General features: G+C 44.9%; 1 protein-coding gene across 6 annotated transcripts in view; it reads left to right on the top strand.

The window, feature by feature from the left end:
* The window catches only part of LOC138641969 (ATP-dependent translocase ABCB1-like), a 434165-nt gene that overhangs the window by 73370 nt on the left and 334057 nt on the right, over window positions 1-26738 (top strand). For 5 of the 6 annotated variants that reach the window (XM_069729815.1, XM_069729814.1, XM_069729816.1 and 2 more), the window contains 2 exons: window positions 546-609; window positions 15928-16072. In XM_069729815.1, the coding sequence (XP_069585916.1) occupies window positions 546-609; window positions 15928-16072 (209 nt within the window). The remainder of the gene's footprint in view (window positions 1-545; window positions 610-15927; window positions 16073-26738) is intronic. The other variant, XM_069729817.1, reaches the window with a different exon arrangement.

Raw genomic sequence — 26738 nt, 5'->3', positions numbered from 1 at the left:
GAGAATCTCTTCCCCAGAAGGGGTGCATCCAACTCTGTTAGATCCACGTTATAAAACCAAATTTTGACAGATGATTCCCGCTCTGGAAAGGGACCCCTGAATGCTGGAGTATCGAAACAGCCTTTTACACAACCTTAAGAGAGCTTTTCCCCAAGACAGCAGTAAAGCACACAGACTTCCAACCTCCAGCACGTCAATTCGTTAACGCTAAAACATTAGCAGCAGCAGCAGCAATAGTGTAAGTGGAAGAAGCAATTTCTGTGAGTCCTTTGAGACTGTTTTTAGACTAGCTCGTGCACCAGCACACCGCAGGTGCTGGCGGCGACTTCTTGAAGGAGGATTTTTTTTTTCTCCAGGAATATTGCACCGCACATAAAGAGGTACATTATGATGAGGTATTGGACTGCAAAGGGCCCATTTACTGTTCTTGCAGAGGGTTCTTCTTCTGTTTTTGCAATTTCAACTCTATCTATATATTGCTCTTTACCTATTTCGTTTGTATGTATTAATGCTAACAAAATAATTCTTATTTTAATTTGTTTTAGTAAAGAAGCAAACAATTTGCATCAAGCAAAACCCCCTACAGAAATGGTGGGATTTCTGGAACTGGTCAGTTTTTTGTACCTTTAAATAATAATAAAATATTTATTTTAATATGCATTCTGGTTTTGGAAAACTAAAGGGGTTGTCTAATACAGAAACATTATGTTTAAATATTCTATTTGAACATTTTGAAATAACAGAGCTCCCCTATTCAGGACACCCTTCATTATCCTAAGGGAAAGGTCACTGCAAAAAGCGTCTTTCATTCTATATCCATGAACGGCAGATTGATTAAAAAATTCTTGTGATGCTTAAATGACCTTGTTGTTGTGCTGTAGGGGAATTGAACAGCAATATTTGCAGAGTACAGGTGATTTCTGAGGATTTCTCCAGCCAGGCAGCTTGTGCTTATATCAGACGGCTGTCTTATAATGATCTTGCATGACTATCACATAACCAAGGTCCAATGTCATACGTAGAAATAACAATGCCTTATAGCAAAAGTTCTTATTGGGGCCCCTTCCACACACGCCCTCAAAATAAAAAAATTGGTTCAGTAGACAAGATCATACTTCACAACTTTTAAAATCAGGGAGAGAGACACGCAGGTACAGAGTAATTGTGCCACTATTAAAGCCCCTTAATGTTCTCAGTTACTTTACTACTTTACCATTTTCATGGTCCTTATAGAGTGCAGTGCAGTCAAAATTCCACCTATACTGCATGATACCCCAAAGTGAATTTCTTCTACAATTTCACCTCACAGCCCCTCTCCACACACAGTATGATGACACAGTGCCTCCAGCAAAGTATGATGCTTCCACAGTGCCTATCACAACTTATGATGCTGCCAAAGTAACTCCAGCACAATATAATACCTACCATGCCTCTAAAATTCTCCCCACACTGCATGATTCCCCCACCTTAAACAGCATAATGCCTCTACTGTCCCTTTTATACAGTATGATGATCCACACAGGCAGTATGATGGCCTCATAGAGCCACACACAGTATGATGATTTCCATAGGCAGTATGAGGGCCTCCACAGCTCCCACACACACTGTGAGTGTCCCCACACAGCATAAGGGCTCCCACACAGTATGATGTTTGCCCTTACACAAAATGTAATGTCACCATAAGCCCTCTACAAAGTATGAGGGCCCTGATACACAATATGATGTCCATTACAGCCTCTACATGCAGTATGAGGGTGAGAGGTGGCCAGGGTGGCAGTCATGGTGACAGGGTGCCGCTCCGGCCAACCCTGGCACCCCACAAAGAAAATGTAATGTTCTGCCTGTGGTGTGTGTTGTATGATGAGCAGAACATTCTCTTTAATCTCTGGGGTCCTTTGCGGTCCTGCAACCCTGGTTCCCAATTCAGAGTCCAGAAAAACAATTCCAAACTTAGGATTCATTTCCAACAAATCAGCTTTACTCACAAGCAGGCGTTTCAGTAAAATACAGTACAGTCCATTTTCTTTTGCAGTTCCTGATCTTTCCCTGTACTTTCTAATAATCCTAGTCCTGAAGACATTCCTTTCACCCCTGCAGCTCCCATGCCCTTAGGTTCACTAGATTCAGTTGATCTTTCATCTGGTTTCCTTTGGAAGAAGTAAGAGGCATCCATAATTCTGCCTAGTCCTGGCCATAGGCCCCAGATAATCCCAGAATGACCACTGAACTGTAGTGACCGCCCGCACGCTGCTTCTTCTTGGGGTCCCGTATGCCCTTAATTCTCTCCATTGGCTTATCGCTCTCATCTCTCATATCATCACCACCATACTTATCTTTATCAGGAAGTTCCTGCACTCAAGTACACTACGCCCAATTCTAACTCCTCCCAACCCGGAAAGTCCCCTGTGGTGTGAGCATAATTTTTCCTAAAAATACTACACTATAGTGCCCCCTTCCCTTACTATTACCAAACTGTTCTTCCCATTCCTAACTGGTATGTCTAACCCTACTCTGTCCCTTGCAACGCTGTACAGCGTTATAAAACAGGCATGCAAGTTAATAATCATATAATAATACATTTATATTAATAGGGACGGGAGAAGTGCGACCCGACTCAGGCACATCCTTCCAAGTGCCCCCAAAGCCCGCCACATGGTATGAAACTCCTCACACACAATTTAATGTCCCACACAGGTTTCACAGGCAGTGTGAAGGCCACCACACATTATAATGTCACTCAAAGTCCATCACAAAATATGAGGGCCACCCCAGCTCCACACACAATATGATGTCCCCCACAGATCACTCAGACAATGAAATGGCTCCTATGCACAGTACAATGTCCCTCACAACCCCACACAATATGATGTCCCCCACAGATCACTCAGACAATGTAATGGCTCCTATGCGCAGTACAATGTCCCTCACAACCCCACACAATATGATGTCCCCCACGATCACTCAGACAATGTAATGGCTCCTATGCACAGTACAATGTCTCTCACAACCCCACACAATATGATGTCCCCCACTGATCACTCAGACAATGTAATGGCTCCTATGCACAGTACAATGTCTCTCACAACCCCACACAATATGATGTCCCCCACAGATCACTCAGACAATGTAATGGTTCCTATGCACACTACAATGTCCCTCACAACCCCACACAATATGATGTCCCCCACTGATCACTCAGACAATGTAATGGCTCCTATGCACAGTACAATGTCTCTCACAACCCCACACAATAGGATGTCACCCACTGATCACTCAGACAATGTAATGGCTCCTATGCACAGTACAATGTCCCTCACAACCCCACACAATATGATGTCCCCTGTTGTGAATTCTGTTGTCGAGCTCCCTCCTGTGGTCGTGAATGGTACTTCGGTGAGTTTTGTCCGTGGGCTCCCTCTGGTGGCTGTGAGTGGAGCTGCTGCTTCTGAGGTTCCTTACACAGGTGACGTGGTTTATCCTTTGGTTGGCTGCTCTATTTAACTCCACTTAGATCGTTACTCCATGCCAGCTGTCAATGTTTCTGCATTGGTTCAGTTCGCTCTTGGATCTTTCTGGTGACCTGTCTACTCCAGCAGAAGCTAAGTTCCTGATATTATCTAATTCATTCATTGTTTTCTTGTCCAGCTGGATATCATGATTTTGTCTTGCTAGCTGGAAGTTCTGGGATGCAGAGTGGCATTTCTGCACCATTAGTCGGTGCGGAGGTCTTTTTGCACACTCTGCGTGGTCTTTTGTAGTTTTTTGTGCTGATCGCAAAGCTACCTTTCCTATCCTCTGTCTATTTAGTAAGTCTGGCCTCCCTTTGCTGAAACCTGTTTCATTTCTGCGTTTGTGACTTTCATCTTTACTCACAGTCAATATATGTGGGGGGCTGCCTTTTCCTTTGGGGAATTTCTCTGAGGCAAGACAGGCTTTATTTTCTATCTCTAGGGCTAGCTAGCTCTTAGGCTGTGACGAGGTGACTAGGGAGCGTCAGGAGCGCTCCACGGCTATTTCTAGTGTGTGTGATAGGATTAGGGATTGCGGTCAGCAGAGCTCCCACATCCCAGAGCTTGTCCTGTGTGAGTTTTAACTATCAGGTCATTCCGGGTGCTCCTAACCACCAGGTCATAACAGTCCCCCACAGATCACTCAGACACTGTAATGGCTCCTATGCACAGTACAATGTCTCTCACAACCCCACACAATATGATGTCCCCCACAGATCACTCAGACAGTGTAATGGCTCCTATGCACAGTACAATGTCTCTCACAACTCCACACAATATGATGTCCCCCACAGATCACTCAGACAATGTAATGGCTCCTATGCACAGTACAATGTCTCTCACAACCCCACACAATATGTTGTCCTCCACAGATCACTCAGACAATGTAATGGCTCCTATGCACAGTACAATGTCTCTCACAACCCCACACAATATGATGTCCCCCACAGATCACTCAGACAGTGTAATGGCTCCTATGCACAGTACAATGTCTCTCACAACTCCACACAATATGATGTCCCCCACAGATCACTCAGACAATGTAATGGCTCCTATGCACAGTACAATGTCTCTCACAACCCCACACAATATGATGTCCTCCACAGATCACTCAGACAATGTAATGGCTCCTATGCACAGTACAATGTCTCTCACAACCCCACACAATATGATGTCCCCCACAGATCACTCAGACAGTGTAATGGCTCCTATGCACAGTACAATGTCTCTCACAACCCCACACAATATGATGTCCTCCACAGATCACTCAGACAATGTAATGGCTCCTATGCACAGTACAATGTCCCTCACAACCCCACACAATATGATGTCCTCCACAGATCACTCAGACAATGTAATGGCTCCTATGCACAGTACAATGTCCCTCACAACCCCACACAATATGATGTCCTCCACAGATCACTCAGACAATGTAATGGCTCCTATGCACAGTACAATGTCCCTCACAACCCCACGCAATATGATGTCCCCCACAGATCACTCAGACAATGTAATGGCTCCCATGAACAGTACAATGTCCCTCACAACCCCACACAATATGATGTCCCCCACAGATCACTCAGACAATGTAATGGCTCCTATGCACAGTACAATGTCCCTCACAACCCCACACAATATGATGTCCCCCACAGATCACTCAGACAGTGTAATGGCTCCTATGCACAGTACAATGTCTTTCACAATCCCAATATGATGTTCCCTTATAGCCCCGACATGTAGCATTAAGTCTCCCAGAGCCCACACACAGTATGAGGGCCCCAACATAAAGTTTGGTAGCCTTGCAGACCATCCCCCGCACGCACACACTGATGTTCTCACAAGAGATCATGTCCCCAAAAAGCACTGACAAGTAAAAAATAAAAACAAACTACTCACCTTTCACCGTTCCCCGGGTGACTTCATCTGCACAGGCAGCGTGATCTGATGATGTCATCACACATGCTGTGTTGTGCCACTCTCAGGCGTACAGGCTGAATGATGCAGCAGGAAGCTGACAGAAGTTGACACAAAGCTCCAGATATAACTACTGAGAGCAAAGGGTCCCTCTGCTATAACTATATACGGGCCCCACTCTTTTAAAGGAATTTTCCATTTAAAATGTGTTTGTGCTCATTACCTTGTAATAGGGAAAAAGTAATAAAGTCATAGTTATTCTTCATCCCCAGGACCAGTGAGGTTTCTGTTACTTCTCTGTTTATGTTTATAGGCAGGTGGATACACACATACCACATATACAATCAGATACATACAAACCATATATACAGGCACTTGCACACAAACTATGTATACAGTGGGTACTGAAAGTATTCAGACCCTTTTACATTTTCACTCTTTGTTTCATTGCAGCCATTTGGTAAATTCAAAACTGTTCATTTTTTTCATTAATGTACACTCTGCACCCCATCTTGACTGAAAACCCCCCCAGAAATGTAGAAATATTTGCAAATTTAATAAAAAAAAGAAAAACTGAAATATCACATGGTCATAAGGTAAAAAAAAACATAATAAGGTTCCTCGCATCATGTTCTCATTCACTTTATGCAGTATTAGCCCTCTGTGTCTGTACTGCTACATACTTAGGCTGATAACTGGTTCATGCAGCTTTACATGAACACCCGAGCCTTACACTATGGCTGGTCTGAATAACTAAAGCAATTGTTACCATCCACCTCTCGTGTCTCCCCTTTTCCTCATAGTTTGTAAGCTTGCGAGCAGGTCCCTCACTCCTCCTGGTATCTGTTTTGAACTGTGATTTATGTTATGCTGTAATGTCTATTGTCTGTACAAGTCCCCTCTATAATTTGTAAAGCGCTGCAGAATATGTTGGTGCTATATAAATAAAATTATTATTATTATAAGTATTCAAACCCTTTGCTCAATATTGAGTAGAAGCACCTTTTGAGCTTGTACAGCCATGAGTCTTCTTGGGAATGAAGCAACAAGTTTTTCACGCCTGGATTTGGGGATCGTCTGCCATTCTTCCTTGCAGATCCTCTCCAGTTACGTCAGGATGGATGGTGAACGATTTTTAAGAAGTTTTATGGACTGTTGAGATGAAAGTGGCTTTTGATGTACCAGATGGATAGGCACAGGCCCCATTTGGACTTCAGCAAGGTGGAGTAGAGAATACTGCCTTGAACTGGTATTATTAAAAATGAGCTAGTTGGACTGTTTTGGGCTGAAGATGAGCTCAAAATGAACTCCAAAATCCACTGATAGTTTTTAGAAGACATGTTCTTTAAGCAGTGGTACAGGAAAAAGTCTGCATCTTTCAAGAAAAAACTTCACCACACTTGGAATTTTGTTCCCGTTATCCAGTAAATGATATGTTAAAACCAATGGTGTTGTTCAAAAGTACAACCTGTCCTACAAAAAACAAGCCCTTACATGTCCATATTGACCAAAAAATAAAAAAACTATGGTTCTGAGAAGAAGAGGAGCAAAAAGCAGAAATTCAGAAACTGAAATACCCCTGGTCGTTAAGGGGTTAAAGAAGCACTCCCATCAAAGTTTTTATCCGCTTAATATATTGCAGTCACCATATTATATAGCACTGTGCACTTACAATTGCTCATTTTGCCTTTCAACCCAGCTAATTCTTCTGTTTTCTCTGCGCTGTATAGAAACAGGATTGTTCTTATTCTTGTAGAAATAATTCCCCTCTTCAACTTCTGAACCAGCTGCTCCGCCCCTCCTCCCTGCCACTGACTTTTGCAGTGACCTATGAGTCATTCAGAGAAAACTGACCTCCTGTTTCTGCGACGCCCGCTAGGGCTGTGGGGTACTCAGTTTAGGTCGGGCAGTTCTTCAGGGTGTTGTCATGGCAGCAGTGACCCCACAGCCCTAGCGGGCATCGCAACTTGGAGTAACGAACAGGATATTGTATCCCGGTACCACCAGGTCCTGTGTGCCATAAACTTTATTGAACTGAGTGGTAACCACCATTATCGTGCTGCGCGGCACACGGGAAGCAGAGGGGGTGTGTTGTCATGGGCGGAGCCCAAAAAAGGGCGCAAAGAGAAACCCTGCCGACGCTGGGATGTTCGCCGGCGGGAAGCCGGCTTGGAGACCCTCAGGAGCTCGATCCATCCCGCCGGTGGAACAGCCGCTTACTACGGTAACGATACCAAGAGCCTGGCTGAACTTCATTAGGGGGGAGGAAAATGTCCAACCTGGGTGGAGATCCAGTGGTGGCTGCAGCCGCAGCCCCCATAATGCCACCATCAATGCCGTATATACTGGGAGCGGCCTGGTTACCAGAGTTCTCAGGGGAGTCGCACACCCTGAGCGATTTCAATTAGAGACTATGTAGTTTGTTTGAAGTGTACCCCCTGTCTGAGAGTCAAAAAGTCAGCATCCTTACTGGCCAGTTACCTGGTGCAGTCCAGAGGGAGGTAAAGTCCTGGCAGAACACTGATAAAAGAATTGTCAAGCAAATTTTGGCAAGGCTAAAGGACAAATTTGACACCCGCACTGCAGCAGAGATAAAAATGAGATTCTTTGGGTGCAAACAAAGGATGCAGGACAGTATACAGGACTATGCCCTTAATCTTCAGGAGGCGCTGCGGGCCATAAAGCAGGTTGACCCCGACAGCGTGCAAGATGAAGATAGATTGCTAAAAGAGCAGTTTATTGAGGGACTCCTGTCCAACACCCACAGGGCACCCAGCAATTACATACCAACAGGAGGCGACATCCTTTCCCCAGACCCTCATTGAGGCCGATGCACAAACCCTAGATAATAACTCCTCTGCAGACCTATGTCTCCAGGTCCAGGTGCTGACCAAAAGTGTGGCTGCACTAACCAAAACTGTGCGGTCCATGCAAGTGTCCCTAAAGGAGAACATCCAGCTGGCCTTCAGTCCAGATGACGTCCTGTGGCGACGGCAGAAGAGAGTCCCACTGACCAGAGGGAGAGACAGCGATCGCTTCAACCAGGACTGACAGCCCATCTGTCCCACTGCAACAAGGCGGGACACATCGCAAGATTCTGCAATTTACATGAGCAACCCCTGGGGCAGAGGACCAACCCCCGGGAGTAAGATGACTAGGCCCACAAAGCAGGCGAGACAAGTACGTGGGAGGACAGCCGATTCTGCCCGTTGTGATTGATGGCATCCCGATGAGCGCTTTATTGGACACCGGTTTCCAGGTGAAGACTATGCCATTTATCCTTTACAATCGGTACTGGACTGACTCTGATATTACACGCGGCCCAGATAATGATCTGACAATAATGAAAGATGAGGAAATTTCATTTATTTTGCATCCAGACAAAAACAGAATAAATAACTGAACGTTTTTGGTCTCACATTGGACCTTCATCAGAGTATCTTGCTGGTTCAGAAGGATAAGACAGCGTGCTTCAAATAAGCTTGTAGGATGATAAGAGGAAAATGCCTGAATGCTGTTTAAGGAGGCAAGATTAGATGTGGCTAAATTAAATGTAGCGTGTCCATAAATAGCGACAGCCGTCGCTGTGGTAGAGTACTGGACGCTGAGTGCGGAATCAGAATTCAGTTCAGCATGTCCTTTATAGGTAATTACTATTGCTGTGAGCAAGTGCTGGTTGCTGCATATGTAGGTCAGATTATGTGCAGCGCATCCATGTGAGGCGACCGTGGTCGCTGTTTCAAAGTACTGCGTGCGTGGAGGTCGCCAGCTCCCAGGTTCAAGTCGACAGTATCAGAGTGAGTCAGAGTGTCAGAGTGAATGATCCAATCCCCATTGCAATACCCCCTAGGAGTGAAATGTTAATCTGGTGTCGAGCAGCAATTGCCCAAAGGGGTGAAGACTACCAGGCCCTGGTAGAACCCGTGTACTCTGATAGTAGGTCCACCATCCTGACAGCCAGAGGGGTAGTCGATGTCCTTAAGGGGAGGGTACCAATACACATCCTGAATTGTGGGGAAAAAGAGGTCCATTTACCCCGAAACGCCACCCTTGCTAAGCTGTTCACTGTCAGTAACAATGCAATACAGGCAGTAGAACCCTTGGTCCCCTCCGACCAGGCGGAGGACAATGGCTCTGCAGAACAACTGGAGGATTGGTGTCAGAAGCTGCACATAGGCATTGACTCCACCCTTTTGCACCAAAAGCATGGGGCTTACCGGGTGGTCCAAGAATATGAGCGTGTCTTTAGCAAACATTTTCTAGACTTTGGGTAGGTAAAAGTGGCACAACAACATATCCCCAACGGAGATCATCTGCCCATTGAAGAGAGGTACCGGCCTGTACCTCCAACACACTATCAATGTGCCAAGGGTATGTTACAGGAGATGAAGGAGGCTGAGGGGATCAGAGACAGTTATAATAACCCCTGGGAAGCTCCTCGGTAATCCATTCACACAGACGGCAGCATGGGCACCTGGCCACTGCGGGTCCCTGCTTCTAAAAGGACTCTTTATTTGACCTTTATTGGACTATTGGCCAGCTGTTACTGGCATCTCTGCTCCCTTGATGAGTGTCCATTATTGGACATGAAACGCGTTGGGAGAACGTGTTATTGTCCATAATCTGGTGGAGTCCATAGTTAGGGTTCACTTGGGGCCTGTCCTTGTGAGGACAGGAGTCTGAAAGGGTTTTTACAGGGAAGATAGGATTATACCCCACACCCAGCCCCCTCATCCCTGCCTTTGGACAATGGACCTCCGGTTGAGAACACTGGGAGGTTATCTTTGGTGACCATACATCCACCATCATCCGGAGAGGCATTCTGCTCTGTTATCATTGGTGAGATCCAACCAATTTTTATTATCTGAGCACTGGTTCACATAAGCACTTTTTTGGTTTGCGTCGGCTGAGTTGTGTTTTTTATATGTTATTTATTAAAAGTTAAGTTTTATACAGGGGTTCCTCCTAGCTAGTATAGTTGCTGATCCTGAGGATATATTAATAGTGGTGATTACTTCACGCTATAGCTAATTATATCGCAGGTAAAAGGGGCACAACAACATATCCCCACCGGAGATCATATGCCCATTCAAGAGAAGTACCGGCCTGTACCTCCAGCACACTATCAATGTGCCAATGGTATGTTACAGGAGAAAAAGGAGGCTGAGGTGATCAGAGACAGTTATAGCCCCTGGGAAGCTCCTAGTTAGAAAAAAAGATGGTACAATGAGGATGTGTGTTGACTACTGGCAGATTAACCGCATAACACATAAGGACGCCTACCCATTACCCAGAATTGAGGAATCATTGCACTGAAATCCGCTAATTATTTTTCTACCTTAGATCTCACCAGCAGGTATTGGCAGGTTCCCGTTGCGGATAGAGAGAAGACAGTGTTTACGACACCAATGGGCCTCTGCGAGTTCAACTGCATGCCATTCGGGCTCTGCAATGCAACTGGAATGTTCCAGCGGTTAATGGAATGCTGCCTAGGACATAAAAACTTCAAAACTGTTCTGTTGTACCTGGATGACGTCATCATCTTCTCCAAAATCTATGATGACCACTTGAAGCACCTGGCCGAGGTGTTCGAAGCCCTTTCCAACTTTGGCCTGAAAGTGAAGACTTCCAAGTGCCACCTGTTGAAGCCCAAGGTGCATTACCTAGGTCACGTGGTGAGCGCCGAAGGTGTGGCACCAGACCCTGACAAAGTCACCATTATCCGGGTCTGGCAAAGACCCAACACCATCCATGAAGTATGTCAGTTCCTCGGGTTTTTAGGCTACTACCAGAGATTCATCAAGGGCTTCACCAAGATAGCTGCACCCCTGCAAGACCTTCTAGTGGACCAACCCAAGAAAGCCAAAAACAAGAGTCCTCCATTCGAATGGAACAACAGGATAGAAGAATCCTTCACTCAGCTGAAGTTGGCTCTCACAGGAGATGAAGTCTTGGCCTACCCTGACTATGACCAACCATTTATGCTTTACACTGATACCAGCAACGTGGGATTGGGAGCAGTGCTATCACAAGTGCAGAAAGGCAGAGAGAGAGAGTGATTGCATACGCCAGCAGGAAGCTTCGTCCCACTGAAAGGAACCCTGACAACTATAGTTCCTTCAGGTTGGAGTGTCTTACCATAGTCTGGGCTGTGACCGAGCAATTCAAATATTACCTGGCTTCAGCAAAGTTTACTGTCTTCATGGACAATAATCTGCTGACTCACCTGGAAACCACAAAGCAAGGCGCATTGGAACAGCAATGGATGGCCCAGCTGTTCAACTACGAGTTTACTATCAAGTACTGAGTGGGGCATAAGAACGATAATGCTGATGCGCTGTCCAGGATGCCCAATTTACCAGACAGGGGAGAAGACCTGGAAGAGCTAGAAGAAATCGAGTTACTAGCCTTCCACTGCCACAAGGTGGCCCAGTGGTCCCATTGCATGAGGAACAAGCGCTATGTCATGCAAGAGGCCACGTTTAACCCATTGCCCCACCATAGATGGGGAGAGACGCAGGATAGTGACCCAGCAGTCCACCTAGTAATGGAGTTTCTTACACAAGCTGTCTCACACCCTAGCCCAGATGCTCCACAGGAAACGCAACAGTTGTGGAAGGAGAAGGGCAAGCTGTTCATCTACAGTATGAGGGAAAGCTGTGTCGGGGGAACATCAACTCGCGCACACACAAACTGGTCAGGCAAGTGGTAATCCTTAAGCGGGATGCACCAATGGTCTTAGAGGCATACCACAATGGAGCAGGACACTTTGGGTAGAAGAAGCTAGAAGTCCTACTTCGTAAGAGATTCTACTGGATTGACAGGAGGAAAGCCATTAAGAGGTGGTGCTGAGAATGTGGCCATGCAACCTGCGCAGGAAAGGCCGTAACAGAGAGCGAGCCCCATTACAGCCGATCATCACAAAGCAGACACTTGAACTGGTAGCTTTGGATCACATGGCGTTGACCCCGAGTAGGACTTACTACACCTACGCTCTGACCATAGTGGCCATTACTCAAGGTTTCTGGTAGTCGTACGTGTCAAAGACCAAACAGCGAGGTTGTCAGCCAAAGCATGTCAAGAATACTTTTGTCACCCGCACGGTTACCCTGAACAAGTGCTCACCAACCAAGGCCCATCCTTTGAGGCAGAAGTGTTCCAGGAGTTCTGTAACCTGTATGGCTGCAGGAAAATCAGGATGCCGACGTACCATTTGCAGACAAATAGCATGTGCGAGAAAATGAACCAGGTGGTAATTGACCTGTTGAATAACCTGGAAAAGTAAAACCAGTGGCCAGAGAAGTTGCCAGATTTGGTAGATCTATACAACCATATCTCGGTAAACTCCACCAACTACACTCTGGCCTACCTGATGAGAGCGAGACCTGGAAAGTTACCCATTGACTTGGACATGGGAGTTCTAACACAAGAAACAACATCACCAGATGCAGACTGAGATATAGAGTGGCAGCAGCAATACCGCAAAGTGCAAGAATGTGTAGAGAAGAGTTTGTCCAAGGAAAGACAGAGGCAGGAAAGAAATTATAACCAGCATGCCCCTGCAGTCCCCTTATCGCCTGGAGAACAAAAGGTAGAGAGGAGTTCACAAACTAGATGATCAGTGGGAGGCTGAACCCTACACCTTCATGCCTTCAAACTTTGATAATACCAAGGTATGCCTTGTCAGTAAGGATGGAGGAGAAACCCCTAGCTGGAGGTCATTTTGCAGGTCTCTAGCAGTGCTTCTCCTGTTCCTGCTTGCACAAAGGAGGAGGTAGCGGTCCTGTTGCTGGGTTGTTGCACTCTACGGCCCCCTCATGTCTCCTGGTGTACTGGCCTATCTGCTGGTATCTGCTCCATGCTCTGGACACTGTGTTGACAGACACAGTTACCCTTCATGCCACAGCTTGCATTGATGTGCCATTTTGGATGAGCTGCATTACCTGAGCAACTTCTGTGGGTTGTAGACACTACCTTGTGCTACAGTATCTCTAGGGGTGAGAGCAAATGACAAAATGCAAAAGTGACCAAAACAGCAAAAAAAGATGGGAACCGAAAAATTGTCTGTGGTCACACCCTGCAGAACCACTATTTGATAGGGGTTGTATTGCTAATTGCCTAATTACAAGTACAGGTACAAAGTGCTAATGAGTGCATGGAAGAGGGAACAGGGACTAGCTAATTAGATTAGTGAGGTGATATTATAGGCTCATTGTTTGTTAATTCCTCTCAATATAAATTCAACTAGATGGTGGCCCGATTCTAACGCATCGGGTATTCTAGAATATGTATGTATGTATGTATATAGCAGCCACATAGTATATAGCACAGGCCACGTAGTATATAGGAACCATGTAGTATATAGCAGACACGCAGTATATAACACAGCCATGTAGTATATAACACAGCCCACGTAATATATAGCACAGCCCACGCAGTATATAACACAGCCCATGCAGTATATAACACAGGCCATGCAGTATATAACACAGGCCACGTAGTATATAATACAGGCTGCGCAGTATATAACAGTGGCCACGCAGTATATAACACAGCCCACGCAGTAGATAATATAGCCTACGTAGTATATAACACTGCCCACGTAGTATATAGCAGCCACGCAGTATATAACACAGCCCACATAATATATAGCACAGCACACGCAGTATATAACACAGCCCACATAGTATATAACACAGCTAATGCAGTATATAACACAGCCCACGTAATATATAGCAGCCACGCAGTACATAACACAGCCCCACGTTATATAGCAGCCACGCAGTCTATAACACAGCCCGCGCAGTATATTACACAGCCACGTATTATATAGCAGCCACACAGTATATAGCACAGCACAAGCAGTATATAACACAGCCCACGTAGTATATAGCAGCCATGCAATATATAACACAGCCCACGCAGTATATAGCAATGTGGGTACCATATCCCTGTTAAAAAAAATAATTTAAATAAAAAATAGTTATATACTCATCCTCCGTCGTCCAGCGAAGCTGTCCTGATGCACGCACTGCTGCCGCCAGCTTCCATTCCCAGAGATGCATTTCGAAATTACCCAGATGACTTAGCGGTCTCAAGAGAACGCTAAGTCTTCTGGGTAATTTCACAATGCATCTCTGGGAACTGAAGCTAGCGGCAGTTGCGCGCGCATCGGCGGACGACGGAAGGTGAGAATAGCAGGTTTTTTGTTTTTTTATTATTTTTAACATTAGATCTTTTTACTATTGATGCTGCATAGGCAGCATCAATAGTAAAAAGTTGGTCATACAGGGTTAATAGCAGCGTTAATGGACTGCATTACCCGCAGCATAACACGGTCCGTTAAAGCTGTCATTAACCCTGTGTCAGCGCTGACTGGAGGGGAGTATGGAGCAGGATGCGGGATTTCCATTACAGACAAACAGACATACAGTCAGACAGAAAGACAGACAGACGGAAGTACCACTTAGACAATTATATAGTAGAAATAATATGGTGACATAACAGCAAAACTTTTGACAGACTACAATGAACATCACAACCAGATTGTCACTATTCTTCCAATTAGGCTAAATGCAGAGGCTAAAATTACTGATTCCACTTTAATAAGATGTAATACTCTGTTAGTGAAATCTAATGTGGTAAAAGCACCATCTGGTGATTTTTAATCGTATTACATGTTATTTTTCTGTAAAGCTGTCAATTGCATTGTGGAAGAAACTATTGTATTTTGGGTAAGAATGTCTGGGGGAAGCAGTCATTTTGTAAGAAGCAGTCTAGCAGAACAGTTGTGTAAAAATTTCTCCTGCATTTTACTAAAACTCCATTATCCTGGATAAAGTATATCTGGTAAGGGAACTATCTCTGTTCTGTGCTATTGTGTGTTCAGAACTGTTGTTAAATCAGACGGTGATTGTTATTAAGTCATGTGTTCACATGTACAATCTCCATGTTGCTATGTGATTTCACTGTTAATAGTAAATATCGTAGTAATGTGATATTCTAAGTTCAATACTTCTACACGTTATTTGCCTTATTGTAGTTTTACCATTCATACATTTTGATTCTATGCAGCCATCTATTGACCAATAAACAAGTTAGATTACAGAGAATGGTCTGCTTATTTTTTAATACAGGGAAGGTTAATGCTGTATGTCAGTTGCACACCGTGAGAGCAATATATGAAGACAGAACAGTCACATATAGACAGTCACATGAAGCATAAACTTTCACAGATAGAGCATGTGAAATCATGTTTTTTTTATCAAAGCCATCTATCTTTCACCAATCATCTTGACATCTATTGAACAAGGAGGAAGTTTAGTAAGAATAGACACATCTGCCTTAAAAATAACTGAAAATTCTGAAAGCATTGCTTGAGGTTTACTGGTGATACATTCAAAACTTTTCAATAGCAAGAAAGGAAGGAAGGAAAAATAATACAAAAAAATGGGAAAAAAGAATAACTAAATTCTATGATAATATACTTTATGCTCTTTTCTAGTGGTGCTATGCAGATAAATGGGATATCCTCCTCATGATAATAGGACTTGTTTGTGCTACCGGCGCTGGAATAGGGTGGCCAATGATCAATATTTTCTTTGGATACTTGGGAGAAAGCTTTGTCGCAACTGGAAAAAGCACAAATGGTAAATAAATAAATGTAAAAAATACTAGAAAAGTGCAAAAAACATTCTTAACCCCTTACTGACATATGACTTACAGTTATGTTATATGCTGGTAGTGGGGTGCATCATTCTCTGAAACTGTGACATGATTGCGCGGTGCAGATGGGTTGCATGGACAGCCTGGAGGCTGTTGATGACCCCCCAGCCTATCATAACAGTTCTTGTATGAAAGCTATCATGTGTCTGAAATTCATAGAAGATTGTGGTTTGTGGTATTGCTCTGTATAGTACCACCGACCCGACAGGATGATCAATTTCAATCCCCTAACCTTTTCTCCCATTAATAAAGAGATAACAAATGCACATATTTGGTATTCCTACATTCCCAAAATGAGCTTTTGATGTGTTTTTGATGTTGCAGAATTTCTGTACCTATTATAGAAATTAGTTTAGGTTTTATTGCATTTTTGTTTGCGCTTTTTTTAACATGCGTTTTTATCACGTTGATGCTGCTTTTTTGTCTCTTGTTGGTGTAATATGTTTTTATAAAAAACTTTATTGACATTGTAGGGATTTCACTCACTCAGGTGCGACGGCTGATACTCAGAAGGCGAGTTCCTTTAACCCCTTACCGGCATCGGACGTACTATACCGTCCGATGCCGGCTCCCCTGCTTTGATGCAGGGCTCCGCGGTGAGCCCGCATCAAAGCCGGGACATGTCAGCTGTTTTGAACAGCTGACATGTGCCCGTAATAGGCGCGGGCAGAATCGCGATCTGCCCGCACCTATTAACTAGTTAAATGCCGCTGTCAAACGCAGACAGCGGCATTTAACTACCGCTTCCGGCCGGGCGGCCGGAAATGACGTCATCGCCGACCCCCGTCACATGATCGGGGGTCGGCGATGCGTCTCCATTGTAACCATAGAGGTCCTAGAGACCTCTATGGTTACTGATCGCCGGTGGCTGTGAGCGCCACCCTGTGGTCGGCGCTCACAGCACACCTCCATTTCTGCTACATAGCAGCGATCAGCAGATCGCTGCTATGTAGCAGAGGCGATCGGGTTGTGCCTGCTTCTAGTCTCCCATGGAGGCTATTGAAGCATGGCAAAAGTAAAAAAAAAAGTTAAAAAAATGTGAAAAAAAAAAAATATAAAAGTTTAAATCACCCCCCTTTCGCCCCAATCAAAATAAATCAATAAAAAAAATATAAAATCTACACATATTTGGTATCGCCGCGCTCAGAATCGCCTGATCTATCAACTAAAAAAAAGCATTAACCTGATCGCTAAACAACATAGCGGGAAAAAAATTCGAAACGCCAGAATTACGGTTTTTTGGTCGCCGCGACATTGCATTTAAATGCAATAACGGGCGATCAAAAGAACGTATCTGCACCGAAATGCTATCAATAAAAACGTCATCTCGGCATGCAAAAAATAAGCCCTCAACCGACCCCAGATCATGAAAAATGGAGACGCTACGGGTATCGGAAAATGGCGCAATTTTTTTTTTAGCAAAGTTTGGAATTTTTTTTCACCACTTAGGTAAAAAATAACCTAGACATGTTAGGTGTCTATGAACTTGTAATGACCTGGAGAATCATAATGTCAGGTCATTTTAAGCATTTAGTGAACCTAGCAAAAAAGCCAAACAAAAAACAAGTGTGGGACTGCACTTTTTTTGCAATTTCACCGCACTTGGAATTTTTTTCCTGTTTTCTAGTACACAACATGGTAAAACCAATGATGTCGTTCAAAAGTTCAACTCGTCCCGCAAAAAATAAGCCCTAACATGGCCAAATTGACGGAAAAATAAAAAAGTTATGGCTCTGGGAAGGAGGGGAGCGAAAAACGAACACGGAAAAACAAAAAAAACCACGGTCATGAAGGGGTTAAAAGTTCGCAGGGTTTATTGCTTCATAAACCACTTGGCAAAAAATAACAGAAAACAAATAGCCTTTGGCTCAGGAAAGAAAAGCAAGTGTCCAATCCTTCAGGCTCTGTCCTGGAGCCTTAACACACTCAGGAGGGTTTCACCTCCACACATATCTGCTGTGTAAAGCTTTAGCCTGTCTTATATAGAGCTAACCACACCCAGTATCCCATCATATGACTAGACATGTGGTCTGACATCACCACAGGTCCTGAAACACATATATACATGGTTATGTGAAATAAAGAAAACACTCCGGGCTACATCACAGCGACACGCCACCTATGTGACACATACCTCCCGTCGACTACACACCCTTTAGCCATGCTACAACATACTCAGGAGTAGATTACATGTGTTTTCGATGCGTTTCTGCTATCAAAACCCACTTACAATATATATGCGTTTTTTACCTACGGATTTTACGCACCTAATGCTAGTCTATGGGGAAATTCTGCACAGAAAACTCAGTGTACCTGCAAGAGAAATTGACATACTTCTGATTTGAAACATGTACCGCAGGTCAGTATACGTTGTGTTAAAAAAACACAGTGAGCAGGAGATTTCTATAAATTCTATACCCATTGCTGGAACTGTAAGGCACTGGGTTTTTGACGCAGCGAAAACATGCATTGTCAAAAGCGTGATAAAAGCTCATCATGGGAACATAGCATAAGAGTCCAATCTATAAATGAAACATTAATTAGCTTGATCTGTAAATCTACAAAAAAAGCAATAAGGGTAAGTTCACACTGGGTGTTTTTGCTGCATTTTTTATGCTTATTTTAAGCTGCTTTTTAAAGTACCAGCAAAGCCTATGAGATTTCCAAAATCTCATGCACACTCATTGATTTTTTTGTCATCAGATTTTGTGCTTTGCAGTGGTTTCTTTTACATAGACCAAGTCAGTTTTTTCAGCTTTTTTTCAGCATTTTTGCAGCGTTTTTCACCCATTGACATAAATGGATGATGAAATAACCCTGCAAATACGCAAGTTGACTTTTTTGCAGCATATTTGCTGCAGAAAAGTCAAGGACAGTCAAGTCAAGTCAGCTCCTCTACATCTAGATGGCAGGCTGCATGATGCGTCCATACAACCTGTCATCCAGCAGAGCGGACCCGAACCCTATTGCCTTGAATGGGGGACCCGACAAAACAGTGTTTGACACGCTGTCATATGCATGACAGCGCGGCAAACACCACTTCTGATCGGCGGTGAAACCTTCCCCGCCTGTCAGAGCACCAGGTTCCCACACTGTCAAAAGACATCATGAGCGCTCAGCTGTGATTGGAGGTATAAAGTTTAAATCCGGTCACTGGTATCAGCTGATAGGACTACAGCTCCCATCATCCGACACCTGCTGCCGCTAATAACAGTGAGAGCAGGAGCGGATGATGGGAGTATTCATCAGCCGCACCTGCTCTCTAAATAAATAATTAAAAAAACCTGCTTGGGTTCCCCACTATTTTTGATAACAAGCCAGGCAAAACTCACTGCTGGGGGCTGCAACCCTCACCTGTCAGCTTCAGCAAGGCTAGTTATCAAGAATAGAGGAGTCCCCATGATATTTTTTTAATTATTTAAATAAATAATTTAAAAAAACAGCATGAGGTATCCCCCATTTTTGACAACCTGCCTTTCTAAAGCAGATTGCTGGGGGCTGGTATTTTTAGGCTGGTAAGGGGCCATGAATATTGGCCCCCAGCCTAAAAATAGCATCCCACAGCTGCCCAGAAAAGGCACATCTATTAGATGTGCAAATTCTGGTGTTTTGCCCATCTCTTCCCACTTGCCCTGTAGCAGTGGCAAGTGGGCTTCATATTTGTGACGTTGATGTCACCTTTGTATTGTCAGGTGACATCAAGCCCATGGCTTAGTAATGGAGAAGCGTCTATAAGACACCTATCCATTACTAATCCTATAGTGTAATGATATATAAAGACATAGCCAGAATAAAGTCTTTTTTTAGAAATAAAATAAAACACACTTTTACTTTTTTATTTAAAAATAGCAAACACAGTTATTCTCACATAACGCCTATTCCACCAAAGCCCTCGTTCTCCTGTAATAAACAAAAAATAAGAAACAGCAATATCCCTCACTTGTCAGTCGTTCTGTCCCATGCCATAATCCATGTCTGGGGGAGAAATAGTTTTCAACCTGGACGGTGCCAAGATGTGACTGTCCAGGCTGAGAACCACTGGGGAATGAGCTGCAGTGAGCACAGCGTCAGTGACTGGTGGTAACGTCATAGAGGTTACCTCGGGTCACTGAGGCTCCATTCCCAGCTGGGCTGCACTGTGGTAACCTCAGTGAGATCCCAGCTAGCACTGTGAGAAAGTCGCATGGTGCAGAGGCGAGTCCACCAGGAGAATTTCACTGCAGTAAACTCGCCTCTGCACCATGAGACTTTCACACGGTGCTAGCGGGTTTCTCACCACAGTTCAGACAGTTCAGGGAATGTAGTCTCAGTGACCAGAGGTAACCTTGATGATGTCACCACCCCTCACTGTAGCTGCACTCCCAACAGCTCATTCACCAGTGGTTCTCAGCCTGGACGGTCGCATCTTGGCACCTTCGTGATTGAAAACTATTTATCCCCCAGACATGGATTACGGAGTGGGACAGAAGGACGGATAGGTGAGGGATATTGTTGTTTTTATTTTTGGTTCACTACAGGAGAACGAGGGCTTTGGTGGAATTAGGCGAGGTCATAAGTATAGTTTAATTAAGATTATTAAAGGAGTCTGTGTCATTCTTTCAATTAAAGGCCTTTTTTTTGGGTATCTGTGTTTTCTTACAATGTGAATTGTCATGATTTGGTAATTCAGTACCACAATGGACATAGGAGTCAGAGCACATACAGTGACCTGACAGTAACCCAAAAACATAGAACGAGCTCTGAGACGTGGAAACTCTGCTGACCGCAATCCCTAATCCTCTCCAACCACACTAAAGGCAGCCGTGGATTGCGTCTAACGCTCCCTATGCAACTCGGCACAGCCTGAGAAACTAGCTAGCCTGAAGATAGAAAATAAGCCTACCTTGCCTCAAAGAAATACCCCAAAGGAAAAGGCAGCCCCCACATATAATGACTGTGAGTTAAGATGAAAAGACAAACGTAGAGATGAAATAGATTTAGCAAAGTGAGGCCCGATTTTCTGAACAGAGCGAGTATAGGAAAGTTAACTTTGCGGTCAACACAAAACCCTACAAACAACCACGCAAAGGGGGCAAAAAGACCCTCCGTACCGAACTAACGGCACGGAGGTACACCCTCTGCGTCCCAGAGCTTCCAGCAAGCACAAGAAGACAAATAAGCAAGCTGGACAGAAAAAAACAGCAAACAAAAGCAAAAGCGGAACTTAGCTATGCAGAGCAGCAGGCCACAGGAACGATCCAGGAGGAAACAGGTCCAATACTAGAACATTGACTGGAGGCCAGGATCAAAGCACTAGGTGGAGTTAAATAGAGCAGCACCTAACGACTTCACCACACACCTGAGGAAGGAAACTCAGAAGCCGCAGTACCACTTTCCTCCACCAACGGAAGCTCACAGAGAGAATCAGCCGAAGTACCACTTGTGACCACAGGAGGGAGCTCTGCCACAGAATTCACAACAGTACCCCCCCCTTGAGGAGGGGTCACCGAACCCTCACCAGAGCCCCCAGTACGACCAGGATGAGCCATATGAAAGGCACGAACAAGATCGGGAGCATGGACATCAGAGGCAAAGACCCAGGAATTATCTTCCTGAGCATAACCCTTCCACTTAACCAGATACTGGAGTTTCAGTCTTGAAACACGAGAATCCAAAATCTTCTCCACAATATACTCCAACTCTCCCTCCACCAAAACCGGGGCAGGAGGATCAACAGATGGAACCATAGGTGCCACGTATCTCCGCAACAATGACCTATGGAATACGTTATGTATGGAAAAAGAATCTGGAAGGGTCAGACGAAAAGACACAGGATTAAGAACCTCAGAAATCCTATACGGACCAATGAAACGAGGTTTAAACTTAGGAGAGGAAACCTTCATAGGAATATGACGAGAAGATAACCAAACCAAATCCCCAACACGAAGTCGGGGACCCACACAGCGTCTGCGATTAGCGAAACGTTGAGCCTTCTCCTGGGACAAGGTCAAATTGTCCACTACATGAGTCCAAATCTGCTGCAACCTGTCCACCACAGTATCCACACCAGGACAGTCCGAAGACTCAACCTGCCCTGAAGAGAAACGAGGATGGAACCCAGAGTTGCAGAAAAACGGCGAAACCAAGGTAGCCGAGCTGGCCCGATTATTAAGGGCGAACTCAGCCAAACGCAAAAAGGACACCCAGTCATCCTGATCATCAGAAACAAAGCATCTCAGATATGTTTCCAAGGTCTGATTGGTTCGTTCGGTCTGGCCATTAGTCTGAGGATGGAAAGCCAAGGAAAAAGACATGTCAATGCCCATCCTACCACAAAATGCTCGCCAAAACCTCGAAACAAACTGGGAACCTCTGTCAGAAACGATATTCTCTGGAATGCCATGTAAACGAACCACATGCTGGAAGAACAATGGCACCAAATCAGAGGAGGAAGGTAATTTAGACAAGGGTACCAAATGGACCAACTTAGAGAAGCGATCACAGACCACCCAAAGGACTGACATCTTTTGAGAGACGGGAAGATTTGAAATAAAATCCATAGAGATATGTGTCCAAGGCCTCTTCGGGACCGGCAAGGGCAAAAGCAACCCACTGGCACGAGAACAGCAGGGCTTAGCCCGAGCACAAATCCCACAGGACTGCACAAAAGTACGCACATCCCGCGACAGAGATGGCCACCAAAAGGATCTAGCCACTAACTCTCTGGTACCAAAGATTCCAGGATGACCAGCCAACACCGAACAATGAACCTCAGAGATAACTTTATTCGTCCACCTATCAGGGACAAACAGTTTCTCCGCTGGGCAACGATCAGGTTTATTAGCCTGAAATTTTTGCAGCACCCACCGCAAATCAGGGGAGATGGCAGACACAATTACTCCCTCTTTGAGGATACCCGCCGGCTCAGATAAACCCGGAGAGTCGGGCACAAAACTCCTAGACAGAGCATCCGCCTTCACACTTTTAGAGCCCGGAAGGTACGAAATCACAAAGTCAAAACAGGCAAAAAACAGCGACCAACGAGCCTGTCTAGGATTCAACCGCTTGGCAGACTCGAGATAAGTCAAGTTCTTATGATCAGTCAAGACCACCACACGATGCTTAGCTCCTTCAAGCCAATGACGCCACTCCTCGAATGCCCACTTCATGGCCAGCAACTCTCGATTACCCACATCATAATTTCGCTCAGCAGGCGAAAACTTCCTGGAAAAGAAGGCGCATGGTTTCATCACCGAGCAATCAGAACTTCTCTGCGACAAAACAGCCCCTGCTCCAATCTCCGAAGCATCAACCTCGACCTGGAACGGAAGCGAAACATCTGGTTGACACAACACAGGGGCAGAAGAAAAACGACGCTTCAACTCTTGAAAAGCTTCCACAGCAGCAGAAGACCAATTGACCACATCAGCACCCTTCTTGGTTAAATCGGTCAATGGTTTAGCAATACTAGAAAAATTGCAGATGAAGCGACGATAAAAATTAGCAAAGCCCAGAAACTTTTGCAGACTTTTCAGAGATGTCGGCTGAGTCCAATCATGGATGGCTTGGACCTTAACAGGGTCCATCTCGATAGTAGAAGGGGAAAAGATGAACCCCAAAAATGAAACCTTCTGAACACCAAAGAGACACTTTGATCCCTTCACAAACAAAGAATTAGCACGCAGGACCTGGAACACCGTTCTGACCTGCTTCACATGAGACTCCCAATCATCCGAAAAGATCAAAATGTCATCCAAGTACACAATCAGGAATTTATCCAGGTACTCTCGGAAGATGTCATGCGTAAAGGACTGAAACACTGATGGAGCATTGGCAAGTCCGAATGGCATTACTAGATACTCAAAATGGCCCTCGGGCATATTAAATGCAGTTTTCCATTCATCGCCTCGCTTAATACGCACAAGATTATACGCACCACGAAGATCTATCTTGGTGAACCAACTAGCCCCCTTAATCCGAGCAAACAAATTAGATAACAACGGCAAGGGGTACTGAAATTTAACCGTGATCTTATTTAGAAGGCGGTAATCTATATAAGGTCTCAGTGAACCATCCTTCTTGGCGACAAAAAAGAACCCTGCTCCTAATGGCGACGATGACGGGCGAATATGCCCCTTCTCCAAGGACTCCTTCACATAACTCCGCATAGCGGCGTGCTCAGGCACAGATAAATTAAACAGTCGGCCTTTTGGGAATCTACTACCAGGAATCAAATCGATAGCACAATCACAATCCCTATGCGGAGGTAGGGTATCGGACTTGGGCTCATCAAATACATCCCGGTAATCAGACAAGAACTCTGGAACCTCAGAAGGGGTGGATGACGAAATAGTCAGAAATGGGACATCACCATGTACCCACTGACAACCCCAGCTGGACACAGACATGGATTTCCAATCTAATACTGGATTATGGACTTGTAGCCATGGCAACCCCAACACGACCACATCATGCAGATTATGCAACACCAGAAAGCGAATAACCTCCTGATGTGCAGGAGCCATGCACATGGTCAGCTGGGTCCAGTACTGAGGCTTATTCTTGGCCAAAGGCGTAGCATCAATTCCTCTCAATGGAATAGGACACTGCAAGGGCTCCAAGAAAAACCCACAACGCCTAGCATACTCCAAGTCCATCAAATTCAGGGCAGCGCCTGAATCCACAAATGCCATGACAGAATACGATGACAAGGAGCAGATCAAGGTAACGGACAGAAGAAATTTTGACTGTACCGTACCAATGGTGGCAGACCTAGCGAACCGCTTAGTGCGCTTAGGACAATCAGAGATAGCATGAGTGGAATCACCACAGTAGAAACACAGCCCATTCAGACGTCTGTGTTCTTGCCGTTCAACTCTGGTCAAAGTCCTATCGCACTGCATAGGCTCAGGTTTAAGCTCAGGTAATACCGCCAAATGGTGCACAGATTTACGCTCACGCAAGCGTCGACCGATCTGAATGGCCAAAGACATAGACTCATTCAGACCAGCAGGCATAGGAAATCCCACCATGACATCCTTAAGGGCTTCAGAGAGACCTTTTCTGAAAATAGCTGCGAGCGCACCTTCATTCCATTGAGTGAGTACGGACCACTTTCTAAATTTCTGACAATATACCTCTATCTCATCCTGACCCTGACACAGAGCCAGCAAATTTTTCTCTGCCTGATCCACTGAATTAGGCTCATCGTACAGCAATCCGAGCGCCAGGAAAAACGCATCAACATTACTCAATGCAGGATCTCCTGGCGCAAGGGAAAATGCCGAGTCTTGAGGGTCGCCACGCAAAAAAGAAATAATAATTCTCACTTGTTGAACTGGGTCACCAGAGGAGCGAGGTTTCAAGGCCAGAAACAGTTTACAATTATTTTTGAAATTCACAAACTTGGCTCTATCACCATTACACAAATCAGGAATAGGAATTCTTGGTTCTAACATAGGCTTCTGAACCACCAAATCTTGAATCTTTTGTACATTTATAACGAGATTATCCATTGAAGAGCACAGACCCTGAATGTCCATGTCCACACCTGTGTCCTGAACCACCCAAATGTCTAGGGGAAAAAAAAGGCAAACACAGTGCAGAGAAAAAAAAATGGTCTCAGAACTTCTTTTTTCCCTCTATTGAGAATAATTAGTACTTTTGGCCTCCAGTACTGTCATGATTTGGTAATTCAGTACCACAATGGACATAGGAGTCAGAGCACATACAGTGACCTGACAGTAACCCAAAAACATAGAACAAGCTCTGAGACGTGGAAACTCTGCTGACCGCAATCCCTAATCCTCTCCAACCACACTAAAGGCAGCCGTGGATTGCGCCTAACGCTCCCTATGCAACTCGGCACAGCCTGAGAAACTAGCTAGCCTGAAGATAGAAAATAAGCCTACCTTGCCTCAGAGAAATACCCCAAAGGAAAAGGCAGCCCCCACATATAATGACTGTGAGTTAAGATGAAAAGACAAACGTAGAGATGAAATAGATTTAGCAAAGTGAGGCCCGACTTTCTGAACAGAGCGAGGATAGGAAAGGTAACTTTGCGGTCAACACAAAACCCTACAAACAACCACGCAAAGGGGGCAAATAGACCCTCCGTACCGAGCTAACGGCACGGAGGTACACCCTCTGCGTCCCAGAGCTTCCAGCAAGCACAAGAAAACAAATAAGCAAGCTGGACAGAAAAAAACAGCAAACAAAAAGCAAAAGCGGAACTTAGCTATGCAGAGCAGCAGGCCACAGGAACGATCCAGGAGGAAACAGGTCCAATACTAGAACATTGACTGGAGGCCAGGATCAAAGCACTAGGTGGAGTTAAATAGAGCAGCACCTAACGACTTCACCACACACCTGAGGAAGGAAACTCAGAAGCCGCAGTACCACTTTCCTCCACCAACGGAAGCTCACAGAGAGAATCAGCCGAAGTACCACTTGTGACCACAGGAGGGAGCTCTGCCACAGAATTCACAACAGTGAATATAGGGTTAATAATGGGGGCATCTTACTGATGCCTCTCCATTACTAACCTCAGGGCTTGATGTCACCTGACAATACAAAGTGACATCAACCCCCCACTATCACCCCATTTGCCAC

Source organism: Ranitomeya imitator, chromosome 6, assembly GCF_032444005.1.
Source record: "Ranitomeya imitator isolate aRanImi1 chromosome 6, aRanImi1.pri, whole genome shotgun sequence".
In the NCBI taxonomy this organism is placed as follows: domain Eukaryota; kingdom Metazoa; phylum Chordata; class Amphibia; order Anura; family Dendrobatidae; genus Ranitomeya; species Ranitomeya imitator.
The sequence above is the reverse complement of the archived record's forward strand: the minus strand, read 5'-3'. Positions and strand labels throughout refer to the sequence as shown.